Source organism: Phyllostomus hastatus, unplaced genomic scaffold, assembly GCF_019186645.2.
Source record: "Phyllostomus hastatus isolate PE091 unplaced genomic scaffold, TTU_PhHast_1.1 phas_contig_329, whole genome shotgun sequence".
NCBI classification, from domain to species: Eukaryota; Metazoa; Chordata; class Mammalia; order Chiroptera; family Phyllostomidae; genus Phyllostomus; species Phyllostomus hastatus.
In genome coordinates this window covers 6,361,373-6,381,210 of record NW_025333854.1, presented here as the reverse complement: position 1 = coordinate 6,381,210, position 19,838 = coordinate 6,361,373, and the positions used below count along the sequence as shown (strand labels likewise).

At 55.0% G+C, this 19,838-nt stretch overlaps 1 protein-coding gene across 1 annotated transcript; it reads left to right on the top strand.

Annotated features, from left to right (window-relative positions):
• Positions 1 to 18,641: 18,641 nt before the first annotated feature.
• Positions 18,642 to 19,265, top strand: LOC123819515 (annexin-2 receptor-like). The gene has a single exon (XM_045839888.1). The coding sequence runs from the start codon at positions 18,642 to 18,644 to the stop codon at positions 19,263 to 19,265; it is 624 nt and encodes a 207-aa protein (XP_045695844.1).
• The last annotated feature ends 573 nt before the right edge of the window (positions 19,266 to 19,838 follow it).

Sequence of the window (19,838 nt, the reverse complement as noted above, 5' to 3'; positions counted from 1 at the left end):
AACTGAGAGTGCCGTTCACATTTCCTTTGGGGGAAGGGAGCTCGTGCCGGTGGTGTTACTGCGGACTCACTGAGGTTTCAGTGACGGTGTCTGGAGCACCGTTTGCATTTTGCCTGTGCTTTCCCTGGACCCGTGGCACAGTGTAAGTAAGACGTCTCCGTTTTTTTCTCCAGGAATGTGACTCTGGGCCCTGAGACCCAGTGGGTTTCGTGTGAGGGGATTTTAGAGACAAGCTGGTGTCGGAGCGCCCTGTACCCCTAACTTCTGTCCCCCTGCTGCAGCGGGAGTTCTTTGTCCCTTATACAAAAGTTCCTGCTACACAGCTCTGGCATGGAGGTGTTTGGTGCACTCTGCTCCCCTATTTGTATTTCAGTGGGTGTGAAGGACCTGTGGACGCTGAGGTTATTAGTGCGGATTAACTTGGCTTTCAGTTAGTAGTTTTTGGAGCACAGCTGTGCTGTGCACTGTGCCATCCATCACCCCGTTGCAGAGCGTGGGATTTCTCTGGTGTCTCTCTAGCCATGCCTCTTGGGGGCGCAACGCTAGAGGGAGTGTGTGGGCCCTGATGTCAGGGAGGACCGTGGGCTCGTCGTCACCCTCCAGCGCTAACGGGTCTGTCCCCGCTCTGCACAGTTACTTCTTCCTGCGCTTTGCTACTGGTTCTCCCTCCCTGTCCTGTGTTACTGATTGGTCCGTGCGGTCCCGCCACCGTTCCGTGTTTCTTTCCTGTCTGCACAGCAAGTTGCGTTTGTTAACTGTGGGTAATTCCGTTTTCAAAAGGACGGTTCGTTGTTTTTTTTTCTTCCTTTTTTTGTCGTCAGGCTTGAATCCACCCACCTCGGAGGAGAGCATAAATAGCGAGGCTGCTGGTCCCTCTGCAGACTTTGTCTCCTGCATCAGCTCCAACACTGGCGTCCTCCCAGTCCGACGTCTTCGCCATGGAGCAGCACTTTCTCGAAGTCGTGAAGCCTGCCTGGAACGCCTACGACTGGGCGCCACGGCCCCAGCCTGCGTGGTTGCTGGTGTCAGAAGAGTCCGGGCCGGGGCCGCTCCCCCTGTACCCGGCACTGGGAGAGTCCGCAGACCACCGCGACGCTTACGACGGGCAACTGCTTTCCAGTCCTTGCTGGCAGCTGCCCTCCATTTACGAAAGGTACACACTCCTCAGCCGGGCCCAGAGCCCCTGGGAGGCAAGCCCAGTGCAGCCCAGTCTGGGCCCCTGGCCAGAGACGGCAGACACTGCAGAGAAGCCAGAGATGCCGGAGACGCCAGAGACACCAGAGACGCCGGAGAGGCCAGACACTGCAGAGACGCCGGAGACACCGGAGACGACAGAGACGCCGGAGTCGCCGGAGACGCCAGAGACACCAGAGACGCCGGAGACGCCTGACAGCCCACCGGAACCCGCCCGAGAGCTTGAGCCGAGAAAGGAAACCGAGTCCCAGCGGCTGTCCCAGGCCGTGTGGCCCAGCGTCGGAGTCGCCCTGCAGACGGAGGAGAAGTGCGAAGAGGGGGGCCCTGCAGAGCGCCGCCCCGCGAGGGCTCCAGGGGGATGGGGCCGGCGCCCGGGTTTCTGCGGCTGCCTGCGGTGGGTCCGGCGCGCTGTGTGCACCCTGAGGCGCGCGGCTGCCCGCTGCTGCGGGACCTTCTGGGACCTGAAAGAGCCCTGAGACTGCGGCGGGAGGGAGCCTGGGGGCCGTGCGGGGGGAGGGGCGGGGGAAGGGCCTCCCTTTGCAATAAAACTGCAAGCTGTTCCTCGGTGTCCCCTGTCAGTGATTGCCCCTTTCTCCCTGCAGCCGGGTCGCTGCCGTTTCCTCGCCCCTCCTGCCTCTCCCCTTCCCGCTCGCTCTGACAGCCTTTCCCTCCCACTGTGTCTTACTGGCTCTCACTGACTGATGGCTGCTCGTGCTAACCGACACCGTGACTTACAGACTTTTACTCCGGGACGGCACTCGTTCCACCGGCAACGGCACAGCGGGGTGACTGTGCTCACACTAGGCTCCTTCTAACGGATTTCCTTCGGTGATCGGAGGTATCGACAGTGTCATTCCTATTTCCTTCAGTGAAGACAACTTTTGACACTGCGACGAGTATTTCCCGTGGTAAACGGTGTTTTTGCACCGTGTCCTCCGTGTTTCTTTTAGTGAAGAGAGCAACTCTGAGAGTGCCTTTCACATTTGGCGTGGTGAACGGTGTTTTTTCATTGTGTCGCCATGTTCGTTTTAGTGAACACAGCAACTGCGAGTGCCCTTCTTGTTTTCCGTGGTGAACGCTGGTTATTCATTGTTTCGCCATGTTCCTTGTGGTGAGCCGAGCAACTGAGAGTGCCGTTCACATTTCCTTTGGGGGGAAGGGAGCTCGTGCCGGTGGTGTTACTGCGGACTCACTGAGGTTTCAGTGACGGTGTCTGGAGCACCGTTTGCATTTTGCCTGTGCTTTCCCTGGACCCGTGGCACAGTGTAAGTAAGACGTCTCCGTTTTTTTCTCCAGGAATGTGACTCTGGGCCCTGAGACCCAGTGGGTTTTCGTGTGAGGGGATTTTAGAGACAAGCTGGTGTCGGAGCGCCCTGCACCCCTAACTTCTGTCCCCCTGCTGCAGCGGGAGTTCTTTGTCCCTTATACAAAAAGTTCCTGCTACACAGCTCTGGCATGGAGGTGTTTGGTGCACTCTGCTCCCCTATTTGTATTTCAGTGGGTGTGAAGGACCTGTGGACGCTGAGGTTATTAGTGCGGATTAACTCGGCTTTCAGTTAGTAGTTTTTGGAGCACAGCTGTGCTGTGCGCTGTGCCGTGACTCACCCCGAAAAGAGGTGGGATTTCTCTGGTGTCTCACTAGCCATGCCTCTAGGGGGCGCAGCCCTAGAGGGGGCGCCTGGGCGCTGATGTCACGGAGGACCAGGGCTCGACCTCTCCCTCCAGCGCTAACTGGTCTCTCCCCGCTGTGCACAGTTACTTCTTTGTGTCCTTTGCTACCAGTTCTCCCTCCCTGTCCTGTCCTATCCTTGTACTGATTGCTCTGCGGTCTCACTCCATCACTCCATATTTCTTTCTGGTCTACACATCAGCTCGAGTTCGGTAGCTGTGGGTAATTCCGTTTTGAAAAACACGGTATTTCTTTCTTTGTTTTTTTTTTCTCCCCCCCTCCCCCGTCAGGCTTGAATCCCCCCACCCCGGTCGAGAGCATAATTAGCGAGGCTGCTGGTCCCTCTGCAGGCTTTGGGTCTTGCATCAGCTCCGACGCTTGCGTCCTCCCGGTCCGACGTCTTCGCCATGGAGCAGCACTTTCTCGCAGTCGGGAAGCCGGCTTGAGACGCCGATGACTGGCCGCCACGGCCCCAGCCTGCGTGGCTGCTGCTGTCAGAAGGCTCCGGGCCCGGGGTCCGCTCCCCCTGTTCCCGGCACTGGGAGAGTCCGCAGACCACCGCGACGCTTTGGACAGGCAACTGCTTTCCAGTCCTTGCTGGCGGCTGCCCTTCATCCATGAAGGGTACACACTCTTCATTGGGGCCCAGAGCCCCTGGGAGGGAAGCCCAGTGCAGCCCAGTTTGGGCCCCGCGCCAGAGACGCCAGAGACCCCAGAGACCCCAGAGACCCCAGAGACGCCAGAGACGCCAGAAACGCCAGAGACTCCAGAGACGCTGGAGACGCCAGAGACCCCACAGACGCCGGAGACCACAGAGACTCCAGAGACACCAGAGACTCCAGAGACGCCAGAGACACCAGAGACGCCAGAGACCCCAGAGACCACAGCCAACCCCGCGCGAGAGCCTGAGCCCGAGAAGGAAACCGGGTCCCAGCGGCTGTCCCTGGCCCCGTCGCCCAGCGCCGGAGACGGACTGCACATCGCGGGGACCTTGGAGGACGTGCGCCCCGCAGAGCGCCGCCCCGCGCGGGCACGGGCCGGACGGCGCGGTCCCCCGGACTTCTCTGGCTGCCTGCGCTGGGCCCGTCGCGCCGTCCGCAAGGCTGCCGGCGGCTGCGGGACCTTCCTGGACGTTCCAGAGCCTTGAGACTGCGGCGGGAGGGAGCCTTGGGGGCACGTGCAGGGGGGCGGCCGGGAGCGGGGAGTGGGGGTGGGGGCAGGGAAGAACCTCCCTTTCCAATAAAACTGCATGCTGTTCCTCCGGGGTCCCCTGTCAGTGATTGCCCCTTTCTCCCTGCACCCCTGGGCGCTGCGCTTTCCTCGCCCCTCCTACCTCTCCCCTTGTTGCTGTTGCTCCCTGCCTTTCCCTTCCACACTTTCTCACCGGCTCTCACGGACTGGCTGGCCGTCACTTGGACGAGCTGACACTGTTATTTATAGACTTGGACTCTTAGACGCGATTAGTTACAGACGAGACCTTCCATCCAGTTGAGTCCGTTCTAAACCATGCTCCTTCTTCCGTATTTCCCAGGGGGAACGGAGCTTTTCAGAGCCCCATCTCTGTTACCTTTGGTGAACTCTGCTGTTTACAGCACCGTCCGTGTTGCCTTTGGTGACCGTGCTTTTTACTGTGGGGCCCCTATTGCCTTGGTGACAGGGCTCTTTAAACTACAGTGAGTTCTGTCTTTAGTGAGGGTGCTAGGTAAAATTCGGTCCTTACTGCCTTTCCTGACGGTATTTTCAAGAATACCATCCATCATGCCTTTGGTGAGGGTGCTTTTTAAAATATGGTCCATGGTGCCTTGGGTGAGGGTGCTTTTTAAAATACAAACCCTATTGCCTTTAGTGACAGTGCCTTTTAAAATAAGGTCCTTACTGCTTTTACTAAGGTGTTTTTTAAAGTTCTATCTGTGTTGCGTTTGGTGACAGTGCTTTCTAAAATACCGTGTGTATTGCCTTTAGTGATGGTGGTTTGTAAAATATCGTCAGTATTGCCTTTAGAGACGGTGCTTTTTGAAATATGGTCTTTACTGCCTTTGGTGATGGTGTTTTTAAAGTATTGTCTGTATTGCCTTTGGTGAGGGTGCTTTTTAAAATATGGTCCTTACTGTCTTCGGTGATGGTGCTTTCTACAATACCATCAGTATTGCCTTTAGAGATGGTGCTTTTTAAAATATGGTCCTTAGTGCCATGGGAGACAGTACTTTTAAAATACCAGTTCTACAGTCTTTGGTGAGAGTCCTTTATAAAATAAATTTTTTAAAGATTTTATTTATTTCTTTTTAGAGGGAAGGGAGGGAGAAAGAGAGAGAGAAAGAGAAACATCCATGTGCGGTTGCTGGGGGTCATGGCCTGCAACCCAAGCATGTACCCTGACTGGGAATGGAACCTGCAACACTTTGGTTCACAGCCCGCACTCAATCCACTGAGCTACGCCAGCCAGGGAGAGAGTCCTTTTTAAAACACCGTCCGGATTGCCTTTAGTGATGGTGCTTTTTAAAATAGGGTCCTTTGGTGACAGTGCTTTTTAATTTACCGTTCGTATTGCCTTTGGGGAGAGTGCGTTTTAAAGTACCGTCCTTTCGGCCTTTGGTAACGGTGCTCTTTAAAATCCCGTCCCTCCTGCCTTTAGTGAGGGCGTTTTTTAAAGTGCCGTCCGTATTGCCTTTGGTGACCATACTTTTTAAAATACCGTCCTTACTGCCTTTGGTGAGGGTGTTTTTTAAAATACCATTGGTACTGCCTTAGTGAGGGTGTTTTTTAAAATACCATCTTTCCTGCGATTGGTAACGGTGCTTTTTAAAATAGTGTCAGTATTGCCTTTAGTTACAATGCTTTTTAAAAGAAGGTCCTTACTGCCTTTGCAGAGGGTGTTTTTTAAAATACCGTCCATATTGCCTTTGGTGACACTAGTTTTTACAATATTGTTTGCACTGCCTTGGGTGACGTTGCTTTTTAAAATACGGTCCTTAGTGCCTTTGGTGAGGGTAGTTCTTAAAATACACTCCGTACTGCCTTTGGTGAGGGCGCTTTTTCAAATGTGGTCTTTCCTGGGTTTGGTGAGGGTGCTTTTTAAAGGATCATCTGTATTGCCTTTGGTGAGGGTACTGTTTAAAATATGGCCCTTACTGTCTTTGGTGACACTGCTTTTGAAAATATGGTCTTTACTGACTTTGGTGACCGTGCTTTTTAAAAGAAGGTCTTTACTGCCTTTCATGAGAGTGCTTTTAAAAATACGGTCCTTATTGCCTTTGGTGATGGTGTTTTTTTTAAATATGGTCAGTATTGCCTTTGGTAACTGAGCTTTTGAAAATACAGTTTGCCCTGCCTTTGGTGGGGGTAACTTTAAAAATACGGTCCTTACTGCCTTTGTGAGGGTGCTTTTAATGTACCATCCTTACAACCTTTGGTGACGGTGGCTTTCACAGCGCCATCAGTACTTCCTGTAGTCACTGTGATTTTTACTGCACCGTCCCTATCGCCTTTGGGGACCAGTGATGTTTACAGGGTGGTCTGTCGCCTTTGGTGGCAGTGCTTTTTCAAACGCCCTCTGTATTGCCTTTACTGACAGTGCTCTTTCCAGCTGTGTCCATGTTGCCTTTGGTGATGGTTGTATTTCCAGAGCGTCCGTATTGCCATTGGTTGCCAGAACTTTATACAGGACGGTGATTTGCGTTCCACAGAGTGAGGAGGTCCCTGCCCCAGGTCTTATGTGGGGAGAAAAGGTCCTAAGGTCAATTCGTCTGACCTGCCCATTTCGACCAAAACATTTTAGAAAGTACCCACCTTTTCGGGGTTCAGAAATGCCCCCATTCCAGTTGTAGAAATGGAAGCAAAATACAAATCCCTCTTCCCTGTTTCAAGACTAAGCACGCAGGGGCCTCCCAAAGAGAGGGGCTGTTATCCCTTATCTCGGGGACGACCTGGCTGCAGCTCCTTCAGACGTGCTGTCTGGGCCAGTTCTAAGGCTGCTGCTGGTGGTGCCCACGGAGGCCAGGTGCTGTGCAGAACTGAGGCCCCGGGGGGCAGAGCGTGTGGATTGGGACGTGGCCTGGTGCTGGACGTGGGGACAGGTTGTCCCGGCTGCAAGGGGAGAGGAGAGGCGAGGGGGACCAACGCCCACTCCGCCGCTGCAGTCCTTGGCAGAAAGACCCATTCCACTGCACGGCAAGTCTGCACACAGAGCTGTCCCAGTGAGGCTGTGAGTGCGTGCACACCCTCGCCCCAGGCTGCGCTCCCTGGGCGGGGCAGGACCTTCCCTGCAGCTGGGGGAAACCTCGGGAAGGGCCGGGCTCACCTGCAGGGGTCGCTTTTCTTTTCTCTAAGCTTTCCCGACTGTGAGGGCTCCTCTGCCCGGCTATTCCCCACAGTTCCAAATCGAAAGATCCCTTATCTGGGACATGTCCAGCAGCCTTAAAAAGTGGCTGAGTTAGTAAAAAAAAACAACATTGCTCTTGTTCCTTACAGAGCCTGTTCCCCATGGTAGAGGATTTGTAGACACCTTTAAAGAAAAAAATTTAAGAAGTAAAAGCAACTTTTCTGACACTCCTCCAACCGCAAGCGCGGCGATGACAAAGCCAGTTTTAGGTTTGCTTTCTCTCCGCCTGCACCTTTGAATCCTACTTCTTTCTAGTGAGCAGAGTGCAGTGGGTCGAAATGTGCTGTTGGGGAAAGACCGTCAGGGAGAGGGGTACCCGACTTCCCGAGTACCCTCACCCCGCTTATGGGTCTCAGGTTGTCCCCCAAGTGTCTAAAACTGCAAGGGGGGGCTCAAAGCGCTAGGTGACCGACCTTCATATCGCGCTTCCTGGATGAGCCGAGAGTTAAGTTACTGTGAGGGGAATTCCCTGTGAGGCCCCTGCACGTCTCAGGGATTGACCCCAGACACCTCCGCAAGGCCCCTACTCACGTAGCAGCGCCTGAGATCTCAAGCCGGAGGGAGGAATGCCTCTTCTCTTCGGTGCTCAGCAAGAAGCCAAGACACTCATAAACAACCCTGGAACTGGAACTAACACTGAGCTCTGAAAGCAATCTTCGGAGTCCGGTTGAAACCGAAACACTCATTTCCTTTCTGCTTTTCTGTCCACAGGCAGGCGGAGGGAAAAGGCAAAATCAAAAGGGCTGCAAAAGGCAGCTTTTAACGAAAGAATGCGCCGAGGCGCTTGGACTATGAAAGCCAATTGGAAGGAAAACTCATTGCTCTCTCTCCCAAGCCTAAAACCTGGTTGGGGGTGGTGCCGCGGGGATGGGCTCGGGAGTGATTTTACAGTGTGCCTCTCGTTGCGTGGACTTCTGCTTGCAGCTGGCAGGAAACCTAGTGTTCTGTCCCGGTCCACGTCCCAGCTTATCCTCTCACGGGTGTCTTTATTGCGGCGAGCGCCCTGGTGGCTCTTAACTGCTCGACCCGCGCCCGCGGGAAATGCGGCAGATGCTTGGGAGGGAGAGCAAGGCTCCTGCTTACTGCAGAGGGTGCAGATGCAAAGTGGCCCCAAGATGGGGCGACCTTGGAGGGAATCTCTTTCTCTGAAACCCAGCACACCCTACAACCTTACCAAGAGCCCTCGCTGTCCTGTGCCCCTCCCGGGGCTGAGGCGCACACTCCAGCCAAGTTGGTGCAGCTGGTGCCCTGGGTCCCTGTGCCTGGGTGCCCAGGAGCACTTGCGGGAGAGCCTGAGCCTGAAGGAATCTGGGTCCCAGCGGCTTTCCCAGGTCCTGTCTCCCATCCTGGAGACAGACTGCAGATCCCGAGGAACTTTGAAGGCCCATGACCATAGAGCGCCAGTCACCGCAGGGCCCCACAGGATGGTGGGGGTGTCACCCAGTGGGGCCCCGAGGTGGGGGAGGCACTCTGAGGTTGGCATGTGGTCACAGGTCTCGGGGGTCTCTGGTCCATCTCCTGGAACAGGCGGCAGGGCCACAGGAATCTGCTCGGAAGCGGTTTCCTTTGGGGGCTCATGAGCTCTGGCAGGTGCTGGGGCTCCTCTGTGTCCCTGTCCAGACACCTGGCCTGGGCTGCACTGCGCTCGGCTCCCAGGGGCCCTGGGCTCCGCTCCAGAGTCTGTGCCGCTCCAGACCGAGGTCCGCCCCCAACAAGGACTGGAAAGCTTGTCCTAAGTTGTGCGGCGTACCCTGGGCTCTCCCCCTGCCCTGCAGAGGGTCAGCGGCCACCGCCCCGAGTCTTCTGAGGCCAGCATCCACAGGGGCTGGGGCTGCGGCGCCCAGCCTGCGGACCCCCAAGCCAGCTTCACAGCATCCAGAAAGGGCTGCTCCATCGCGGATACCGCAGACCAGGAGGACACAAGCGCCCAAGGGGATGCAGGAGCCAAAGCCTGCAGCGCTGCCAGCAGCCTGGGAATTTATGCTCTCCTGGGTGGTGGGCGGATGCCAGCCTGATATATCGAAAGAACCAAGGAATTCATAACAGACCCAGCCACCACTAACAAAGTCAACAAAATCAACACACACGAAGAAACACGAAGGAACATTCTGGAGAGCGAAGAGCAGACAACGAGCACACGGACAAAAGCAGCACAGCCAGACCCGGGAAGAACCTAGACAGCAAAGCCCCCCAGTAGGCGGAGGGCAGGCAGCTGCAGGAAAGGTGAGGAAACCACAGTCCCTGAAATAGCCTGCACTCACCACCCTCTAGGCTATGAGCCCAGAGCAAAACTGCTGATGAGAAACGGAGAAGCTGCGGAGCTGATCAGGGCCTACGATGCCCGAGAAAATGCAGCCAGGGACTTGCTCCAGAAGTCGGAGGACACCACGCAATCATCCCGCGGAAACACCGCAGGAGAAGCAACAGCAAAGTCGGGAGAACAAGGCAGTGCCCTGGAGAGCAGGCAACGGGGCCCCAAGATCAAGGAACAAGGGGTCCCTGACGTCACCCTGCAGTGCAGGTCCTACGGGAGTCTCAGGTCCATTGGGCTCCGGGGCACCACAACGGTCACCCACAGGCGAAGTGGGTTCACCAGTTCTCTTCTCCGCTGCCCACAGCCTTGACAGGATGTTTGCAGCTCCTGCTTGAGGGGAAGACGGTCTGAAACCAGCAGGAGGCACAGCTTTTGAAGAGGAGAAAAAGGAAGCGCGGTGACCTTTACAGCGATTGGTTATCGCAGCTGGGGTTTCCAGAAGTCGGAGGATTCCTGAAAGCCACGGCCTCAGTCCATATTGGGAAGATGGCAGAATTTCGTTTCCTACATTCCGAGTCATTTCCAGGAACTAAGTTTGCGGGGTGTTGTGAAATACCCGCCAGGGGGATTTCCCAGCCTGGTCCACATTGTGAGTTCTTGTCAGTCCTGCGAGCCCGTGCTTTGGCGATAGCGCCGCTCCAGTCCGCGGGTCCGCAGTTTCTGGGGGGCAGCACCCCGGTCCGTGCCGAGACCCATTTTGCTTTGTCCGCCCCCCCCCGCTGCGTGCTCCTTGCGGGGTCCCTGCACGGTCCGATGCGGCGCGTCCTGGGCGTCTTCTAGGTCCCCGCGGCGCAGCGCCTTGTCAGCCCAGTTTTGGGGCACAGCCCACCTCGCTCCGGCTTACTCCGATGGTTTCTCCCCGTAGCCCCGGGGTTGGCGGCCATCCCGGTGGGTCTCCGTGGCCCGCACGTCTTCCCCGCCCGGTAGGCTGGGGCCCGCTGGGGCGCCCCGGGCAGGAGCCGGATCCCGCGGGCGGGCTGCGCTCTGGCCCTGCTTCTCCTCTCCCTCCCCGGCCGCCCGGCCCGCGGGGCGGCGCTGTGAGCGCGGCAGACGCCGCTCAGCGGCGGGGGAGGTTTGTCCGCGCTGGGAGTCCGGGTGAGGCGGCCCCCAGGCGCTGGTTTGCGCGTGGCAGCGAGGCCCTGGCAGTGCAGCCTGCAAAGGCGTTTGCTGTCTCTTCCCCCAGACGGCGTTTCCCTCCAATGGTTTGCTCCTCAGGGGCCAAGTCAGGCCAGGGAGGCTCAGGGGCCTTCCTGAGCTAAGGAATGGGCGAGCGTCCTGGGGCTTCCAAGGGGAGGGGGCGGGGGTTCCCGGGTCAGTGAGTGGTTTGCCCTGCCGTAGAGATAGGCCGTGCAGAGAGAAAGGTGGACCTGGTAAGTACCCTGAACCAGGCCCTTTAACGCTTTTAGGTAGCTGAGGGAGACGCCCAAGTTTTTCTTGAATCTGCTGGGCTTTGATCGCCTTCAGCTCCAAACAGGCCAAGGTGGCACATGTCGCAGAGGCTACTTCTGAACTGCCTGACTACCGGGAGAGAAGACAAATGCGATCGATTTAAATAGTTCTGAAAATGAGCTCTGTCTGGTGTGGCTCAGTGGATGTAAGGCTTGCCTGGGACCCAAAGGGTCAGCAATAGAATTCCCAGTGAGGGCACATGCTTGGGTTGCAGGCCAGGTCCCCAGTAGGGGGCGTGTGAGAGGCAACCACACACTGATGTTTCTTTCCTCTTTCTCCTTCCCTTCCCCTCTCTTAAAAATGAATAAATAAAATCTTTTTAAAAATAGGTAACAAAATTGCCTGTGAACTCTATCTTATTTTCAAGAGGTAAACCAAAGAAAAATACATGAAGGGCTGAAAATAAGGAGTGGACAAAATATACCTACATTTAATGACTTTTGAGAGTTATCTCCTTTTCTCAAATTCGGGTCTTTTGCATACATGTAGGTGGTTTCCTACCATTAGTGTATGATTTTGATACCAGCCTTTTTCTCTTCGTGGTGTGTAAAGTCCTGACACAACTCAACCGTGGGTGGCTTCTTAGATTCAAGGATTAGGATTCCAACCCACTTTGGGCAAAAGCTGGGCAGTGCAGCTGTAGTTGTACACTGGGCTTCACTGCTCTCTACACGACCAGAACAATTGTTGAGGGAACAGCTCACTTATGGGAAAGGGTAGAAAGATATGCCTGATCCTCATAACCATGAAGAAAAGTAATGCAAAGAAAGACATTGGAAATTGGTAAAATGAATATAAAATACTGCAAAATAAAGAATCAGGGTCAACATGGGTTTCACGCTTCCTCTGTCCATCTCAGGTTCTGAGCTGGTGGGTGGTTAGAAATACAAGTTTCTCCCCTCCCAGCCAGACTGAGCTCAGCCCCTGGGGGAGTGGCGCTGGTTCTGCCCTGTTCTCAGCTGCAAGCACTTCCTCAGGCCAGGGGAGGGAAGCTCAGGGCCCCACCCTCTCTCCCTAAGACCAGAGGGGAACATACTGCAGAGATGTCAGAAGATTTGGAATTACTGTTACTTGTTATGATAAAGTTTCATTACAGTGCAGACAGAATTGAGTGAGCGCCTGTCTCTGAAAACACACACACTGACCTGGGTAGTGAGCACGAGTAGCCGTGGGCCGGCTGCCCCAGCAGCCCCGGTGCAGGGCGGCTCACTTCTCAGGTTTCTCTCCAGCAAAGTCTCTGTGCACACACAGCCCCGGGGGCGATGGCTGTGTGCTGTGTGCAGGGGGACCTGTGGGTTCTCTGCCTGCCTGCCTGCCTGCCTGCCTGCCTGGCTGCTTCCTGCCGTCTGCACCGTTAGTTCCCTCTGCTGGTTGCTAATGGGTCCTGCTGCATTGTTCTGACCACTGATGGTTCTGCCATCTGTGCACCTTTGTTCCTATTTCACGGGATATACAGATTTTCTTCAGGTTGACACTGAAGTACTTAGTGCAGAGGGACACCGTGTTCAATGACAAGGTTTTGGCCCCCTGCACTGCTAACTGCTGTCCCCCTGTGGCAGGGACAGTTCTCCGTACCAATTGCTAGCAGTTCCTGCCACATAGTTCCGACCTACAGACTGTTCCTACGCTATGCTCCGTTTACGACCTTCATCGGGTGTAAGGGTTTTCCGACTTTGAAGGGGTTAGCGTGGATGAACTCCATTTCGGGTTAGGGGTCTTTGGACCACCAGCGCACCACTGATGGCTCTGCCTCGGTTCGCTGCCTTGGAGTGCGAGTGACTTGTCTGGCTTTCCTCCAGCAAGGTCCCTGTTGGCACAGAGCCCTAGAAGGGTGCGCCGACGAGCCGGGTACAGGAAGAATGCTGATTCCAAGTCCTCCCGGCACAGCTGACTGCTGTCCCCTGGCTGCAGAGATGGTTGTGTGCAGGTTTTGCAAACGGTCCCTCCTAGGTAGCTCTGACCTATAGATTGTTCCCTGCTCTATGCTCCTTTGTTCAGCTTTTTGCGTCTACGGAATTCTAGATGTTGACGTTGTTAGCTTAAGTCTGTTCTCAAACAGTTTCCTACTCCTGGCTGCTGTAGCTCAAGGGTTGAGCACTTGCCTGTGAACCAGAGGATCACAGGTTCAATTCCCTCTCAGCCCACATTTCTGTTTCAGGCCGAGGTTCCCAGTTGAGAGCATAGAAGAGACAAACACACAGTGATGTTAATCTCACTTTTTCCCTCCCTTCCCCTCTCTAAAATTAAACCAATAAAATCTAAAAAAAAAAAAAATGCCAAATACAAATTTTGGAGCACAGCAACGCTGTGCACTGTGCAGTGCAGCCTGGTTGCAGCCTGGAAGATTTCTGTGGGCTGTGTCCAGCAATATCACTAGGGGCTCAGAGCCCTGGGATGGTGTAAGTAGGTGCTGATTTCAGTGGGACCCTTGGTTTCCCTGTCCCCTGTAGTGCTAACCTCCGTCACCCTGCTGCAGCGAGAGTTCTTTGTACATTATGGCAATACTTCTTTCCACGTCGCTCTGACCTGTAGGGGGTTCCATGCACTAGGCTTCTTTTTTCATATTTCATTTGGTGTACAGATATTTTCACCGGGAGGTTGCTAGTGCAGGTTACCTGCGTTTTCATTTAGGAGTTTTTGGAACACCGCAACGATGTGAGCTGTTGCCATCATTCGTCCCATTGCAGCGCATATGATTTCTCCGGTTTCTCTCCAGCAATGTCTCTCTGGCCTCCCCAACCCTAGAGGGGGAGCAAGGGCGCTGATGTCAGGGGAGGACCAAGGGCTCGACCTCTCCCTCCAGCGCTAACTGGTCTCTCCCCCGCTCTGCACAGTTACTTCTTGCTGTGCTTTGCTACTGGTTCTGCCCTGCCCTGTCCTGTCCAACTGATTGGCTCCGTGGTATCACTCCATCACTCCGTATTTCTTTCTGGTGGACACAGCAACTTGAGCTTTGTTAGCTGTGGGTAATTCCGTTTTCAAAAACAGGTTTTTTCTTTTTTTTGCCGTCTGGCTTGAATCCGCCCATCTTGGAGGAGAGCATAAATAGCGAGGCTGCTGGTCCCTCTGCACGCTTTGTCTCCTGCATCAGCTCCGACGCTTGCGTCCTCCCGGTCCGACGTCTTTGCCATGGAGCAGCACTTTCTCGCAGTCGGCAAGCCGGCTTGGGACGCCGATGACTGGGCGCCACGGCCCCAGCCTGCGTGGTTGCTGGTGTCAGAAGAGTCCCGGCCGGGGCCGCTCCCCCTGTACCCGGCACTGGGAGAGTCCGCAGACCACCGCGACGCTTACCACGGGCAACTGCTTTCCAGTCCTTGCTGGCGGCTGCCCTTCATCCATGAAGGGTACACACTCTTCAGCGGGGCGCAGAGCTCCTGGGGGGCAAGGCCAGTGCAGCCCAGTCTGGGCCCCGCGCCAGAGACGCCGGAGACCCCAGAGACCCCAGAGACCCCATGGGAACCCGCGGGAGAGCCTGAGCCAACAAAGGAAACCGGGTCCCAGCGGCTGTCCCAGGCCCAGCGGCCCAGCGCCCGAGAACGACGGCCTGTCCCGGAGAACTCTGCAGACCCGCGCTCCACTCAGCGCTGCCCCCCGCCGGCGCCAGCTGCCGGGGGCCGGCGCCCGGGGTTCTCCGGCTGCCTGCGATGGGTCCGTCGCGCTGGGTGCACCCTGAGGCGCGCGGCTGCCGGCTGCTGCGGGACCTTCTGGGACGTGAAGGAGCCCTGAGACTGCGGCGGGAGGCGAGCCACGGGGGGCCGTCCCTACAAAAGCCTCTCGGTTTCCAATAAAACTGCAAGATGTTCCTCTGGCGTCCCCTGTCAGTGATTGCCCCTTTCTCCCTGCAGCCGGGTCGCTGCCGTTGCCTCGCCCCTCCTGCCTCTGCACTTCTTTCTCTTGCTTACAGCCTTTCCCTCCCACTGTGTCTTACTGGCTCTCACTGACTGACGGCTACTTGTGCTAACTGACACCCTGACTTACAGACTTTTACTCCGGGACGGGCCGCGTTCCAGCTGCAACATGAGAGCCGGGTTGACTGCGTTCACAACTAGCCTCCTTTTAACGTATTTCCTTTGCTGGTCGGAGCTATTGACAGTGCCTTCCCGCATGCCCTTCACGGAAGGCACCATTTCCCACTGCCGCCGGTGTTGGCGTGGGTGAGCCCAGCTTAACAATGGCGTGTGCGCATCCGGTGATCAACGGAGCTTTGCACAGTGTGGGGGGTACTTTGGTGACTGAAGGCAACTTTACATACTGCCAGCACGATTTCCGTGGGTGAACAGAGATTTTGGCCCTGCGGTCCGTATATATTCAACTGATAGCAACTTTTGACACTGCCACAGGGATTTCCCTTGTACACAGCTTTGAGAGTGGCGTCTGTATCTCCCTCACTGAAGGTAACTTTACCACTGGAAAGGGGATTTCCCTGTGTGAGCAGAGCCTTTGACAGTGAGGTCCGTATTTCCTTAACTGAAGGCAACTTTGTAGACTGCAAAGGGGATGTCTGTGGGTGAACAGAGCTTTGGACAGTGCCATTCTAATTTCTTTTTCTGAAGACAAATTTATAGACTCCCTCGGGCATTTCCGTGGCTGAACAGAGCTTTTCACAGTGCGGTTTGTATTTCCTTCAGTAAAGGCAACTTTTGAAACTGCCCACGGGGATTTCCGTGCGTGAACAGAGCTTTGACACTGCTAATGCATTTGCTTGGATGAACACAGCTTCACAGTGCTGTGCATTTTCCTTTCCTGAAGGCAACTATGGATAAAGCCACGGGGATTTCCGTGGGTGAACGGAGCTGTTCACTGCAGTTTGTAATTCCTTCAGTGAAAGCAACTTTTGACACTACCAACAGTATGTCCTTGGAGGAATGGCTTTGACACTGCTGTCCACATTTTCTTTACTGAAGGCACCTTTTGACACTGCCGAGGTGATTTCCTTGGTGATCAGAGATTTTGACAGGCCCCCCAGAATTTCGTTAGCTGAAGGCAACTTTGGATACAGCCTCGGGGATTTCTGTGGGGGACCAGCACTTTGAACAGTGCTGTCCGTACTGCCTTAACTGAAGGCAACTTTTGACACTACCGCGGGGATTTCCGTGGGTGAACAGAGCTTTGGCCGGTGTGGTCCGTATATATTCAACTGATAGCAACTCCTGACATTGCCACGGGGATTTCCCTTGAACAGAGCTTCAAGAGTGGCCCCTAGTCTCCTTCACTGAAGGTAACTTTAACACTGCAAAGGGGATTTCGCTGTGTGAACAGAGCCTTTGACAGTGAGGTCCGTATTTTCTTTACTGATGGCAACTTTGGATACTGCCTCGGGGATTTCCGTGGGTGAACGGAGCTTTTCACAGTGCAGTTTGTATTTCCTTCACTGAAGGCAACTTTTGACACTACCAGCGGTATTTCCTTGGAGGAAGGGCTTTGACACTGGTGTCCACATTTTCTTTACTGAAGGCACCTTTTCACACTGCCGAGGGGATTTCCTTGGTGAACAGAGATTTTGACAGTCCCGTGCAAATGTCCTTATCTGAAGGCAACTTTGCACACAGCCACTGAGATTTCTGTGGGTGAACAGAGCTTTGGACAGTGCCGTCCCTATTTGCTTAACTGAAGGCAACTTTTAACACTGCCACCGGGACTTCCGTTGAACAGAGCTTTGACAGTGGCGTCTGTATCTCCTTCACTCAAGGTAACTTTAACTCTGCAAAGGGGATTTCCCTCTGTGAACAGAGCCTTTGACACTGAGGTCCCATTTCGTTAACTGAAGGCAACTTTGGATAAAGCCACGGGGATTTCCGTGAGTGAACAGAGCTTTTACTGCAGTTTGTATTTCCTTCACTGAAGGCACCTTTTGAAAGTGCCAGTAGGGATTTCCGTGCGATAACAGCGCTTAGACATTGCTAATGCATTTATTTGGATGAACACAGCTTCACCGTGCCGTGTTTATTCCTTTCCTGAAGGCAACTTTGGATACTGCCTCGGGGATTTCCGTGGGTGAACAGAGCTTTTGCCGGTGTGGTCCATATATATTTAACTGATAGCAACTTCTGACATTGCCACGGGGATTTCCCTTGAACAGAGCTTTGACAGAGGCCTCTCTGTCTCCCTCACTGAAGGTAACCTTAACACTGCAAAGGGGATTTCCCCGTGTGAACAGAGCCTTTGCCAGTGAGGTCCCTGTTTCCTTTCCTGAAGGCCAGTTTGGATACTGCTTCGGGGATTTCCGTGCGTGACCGGAGCTTTTCACAGTGCGGTTTGTATTTCCTTCACTGAAGGCAACTTTTGAAACTGCCAACGGGAATTTCCGTGCGTGAACACAGCTTTGACATTGCTAATGCCTTTGCTTGGAAGAACACGGATTCACTGTGCCGTGCACATTCCTTTCCTGAAGGCAACTTTGCATACTGCCACAGGGATTTCCGTGGGTGAACGGAGCTTTGACAGTGGCCTCTGTATCTCCTTCACTGAAGGTAACTTTAACTCTGCAAAGGGGATTTCCGTGTGTGAACAGAGCCTTTGACAGTGAGGTCCGTATTTTCTTTACTGAAGGCAACTTTTAACACTGCAAAGGGTATTTTCTTGGAGGAATGGCTTTGATACTGCTGTCCACATTTTCTTTACTGAAGGCACCTTTTTACACTGCAAGGGGGATTCCTGTGGGTGAACAGCGCTTTGTACCGTGCTGTCCGTATTTCCTTTGGGGGAATGGACTCATGTGGGTGATGTTCCTGGGGATTGGCTGAGGTTTCAGTTAAGCATTTTGGAGCACAGTATGGAGTTTTGCTGGGCCTCCCTAGACTCATGGCACTGTGTAAGACACCTCTGATTTCCTCCAGGAATGTGCATCTGTGCCCTGAGATCCAGTGGGCTGGTTGTGGGGTGATTTTTGAGAAAACTTGGTTTCCGAGCACCCTGCACCCCTAACTCCTGTCATCCTGCTGCAGCGGGAGTTCTTTGTGTCTTATATAAAAGTTGCTGCTACACAGCTCTGACCTGAAGGTTTTTGGTGCGCTATTCTCCTGTTTTTGTTGTTGTTGTTGTTGTTGTTGTATTTCAATGGGTGTTAAGGACCTTTGGACGCTGAGGTTATTAGTGCGGATTAACTCGTTTTTCAGTTAGTAGTTTTTGGAGCACAGCTATTCTGTGCGCTCTGCCGTGACTCACCCCGTAGCAGAGCGTGGGATTTCTCTGGTTTCTCACCAGCCATGCCTCTAGGGGGCGCAGCCCTAGAGGGGGTGCCTGGGAGCTGATCTCAGGGAGGACCAGGGCTCGACCTCTCCCTCCAGCGCTAACTGGTCTCTCCCCGCTCTGCACAGTTACTTCTTCGTGTGCTTTGCTACTGGTTCTCCCTCCCTGTCCTGTCCTACTACTGATTGCTCCGTGGTCTCACTCCATCACTCCGTATTTCTTTCTGGTCTACACATCAGCTCGAGTTCGGTAGCTGTGGGTAATTCCGTTTTGAAAAACACGGTATTTCTTTCTTTGTTTTTTTTTCTTTTTCTTTTTTTTTCCCCCGTCAGGCTTGAATCCATCCACCGCGGTCGAGAGCATAAATAGCGAGGCTGCTGGTCCCTCTGCAGGCTTTGTGTCCTGCATCAGCTCCGACGCTTGCGTCCTCCCGGTCCCACGTCTTCGCCATGGAGCAGCACTTTCTCGCAGTCGGGAAGCCGGCTTGGGACGCCTACGACTGGGCGCCACGGCCCCAGCCTGCGTGGTTGCTGGTGTCAGAAGGCTCCGGGCCGGGGCCGCTCCCCCTGTACCCGGCACTGGGAGAGTCCGCAGACCACCGCGACGCTTTGGACAGGCAACTGCTTTCCAGTGCTTGCTGGCGGCTGCCCTTCATCCATGAAGGGTACACCCTCCTCAGCCGGGCCCAGAGCCCCTGGGAGGCAAGGCCACTGCAGCCCAGTCTGGGCCCCGCGCCAGACACTGCAGAGACGCCGGAGACGCCACAGACACCAGAGACTCCGGAGACGCCAGACAGCCCACCGGAACCCGCCCGAGAGCCTGAGCCGAGAAAGGAAACCGAGTCCCAGAGGCTGTCCCAGGCCGAGTGGCCCAGCGTCGGAGTCGGCCTGCAGACGGAGGAGAAGTGTGAAGACGGGGGCCCTGCAGAGCGCCGCCCCGCGAGGGCTCCAGGGGGATGGGGCCGGCGCCCGGGTTTCTGCGGCTGCCTGCGGTGGGTCCGGCGCGCTGTGTGCACCCTGAGGCGCGCCGCTGCCGGCTGCTGCGGGACCTTCTGGGACGTGAAAGAGCCCTGAGACTGCGGCGGGAGGGAGCCTGGGGGACGTGCGGGGGGAGGGGCGGGGGAAGGGTCTCCCTTTGCAATAAAAGTGCCTGCTGTGCCTCGGTGTCCCCTGTCAGTGATTGCCCCTTTCTCCCTGCAGCCGGGTCGCTGCCGTTGCCTCGCCCCTCCTGCCTCTCCACTTCTTTCTCTTACTTACAGCCTTTCCCTCCCACTGTGTCTTACTGGCTCTCACTGACTGCCGGCTGCTCGTGCTAACCGACACCGTGACTTACAGACTTTTACTCCGGGACGGCACTCGTTCCACGGGCAACGGCACAGCGGGGTGACTGTGCTCACACTAGGCTCCTTGTAACCGATTTCCTTTGGTGATCGGAGGTATCGACAGTGTCATTCCTATTTCCTTCAGTGAACACAACTTTTGACACTGCGACGAGTATTTCCAGGGGTGAACGGTGTTTTTGCACCGTGTCCTCCGTGGTTCTTTTAGTGAAGAGAGCAACTCTGACAGTGCCGTTCACATTTCCCGAGGTGAACGGTGTTTTTTCATGGTGTCCCCCATATTTCTTGTGGTGAATTGAGCTACCGA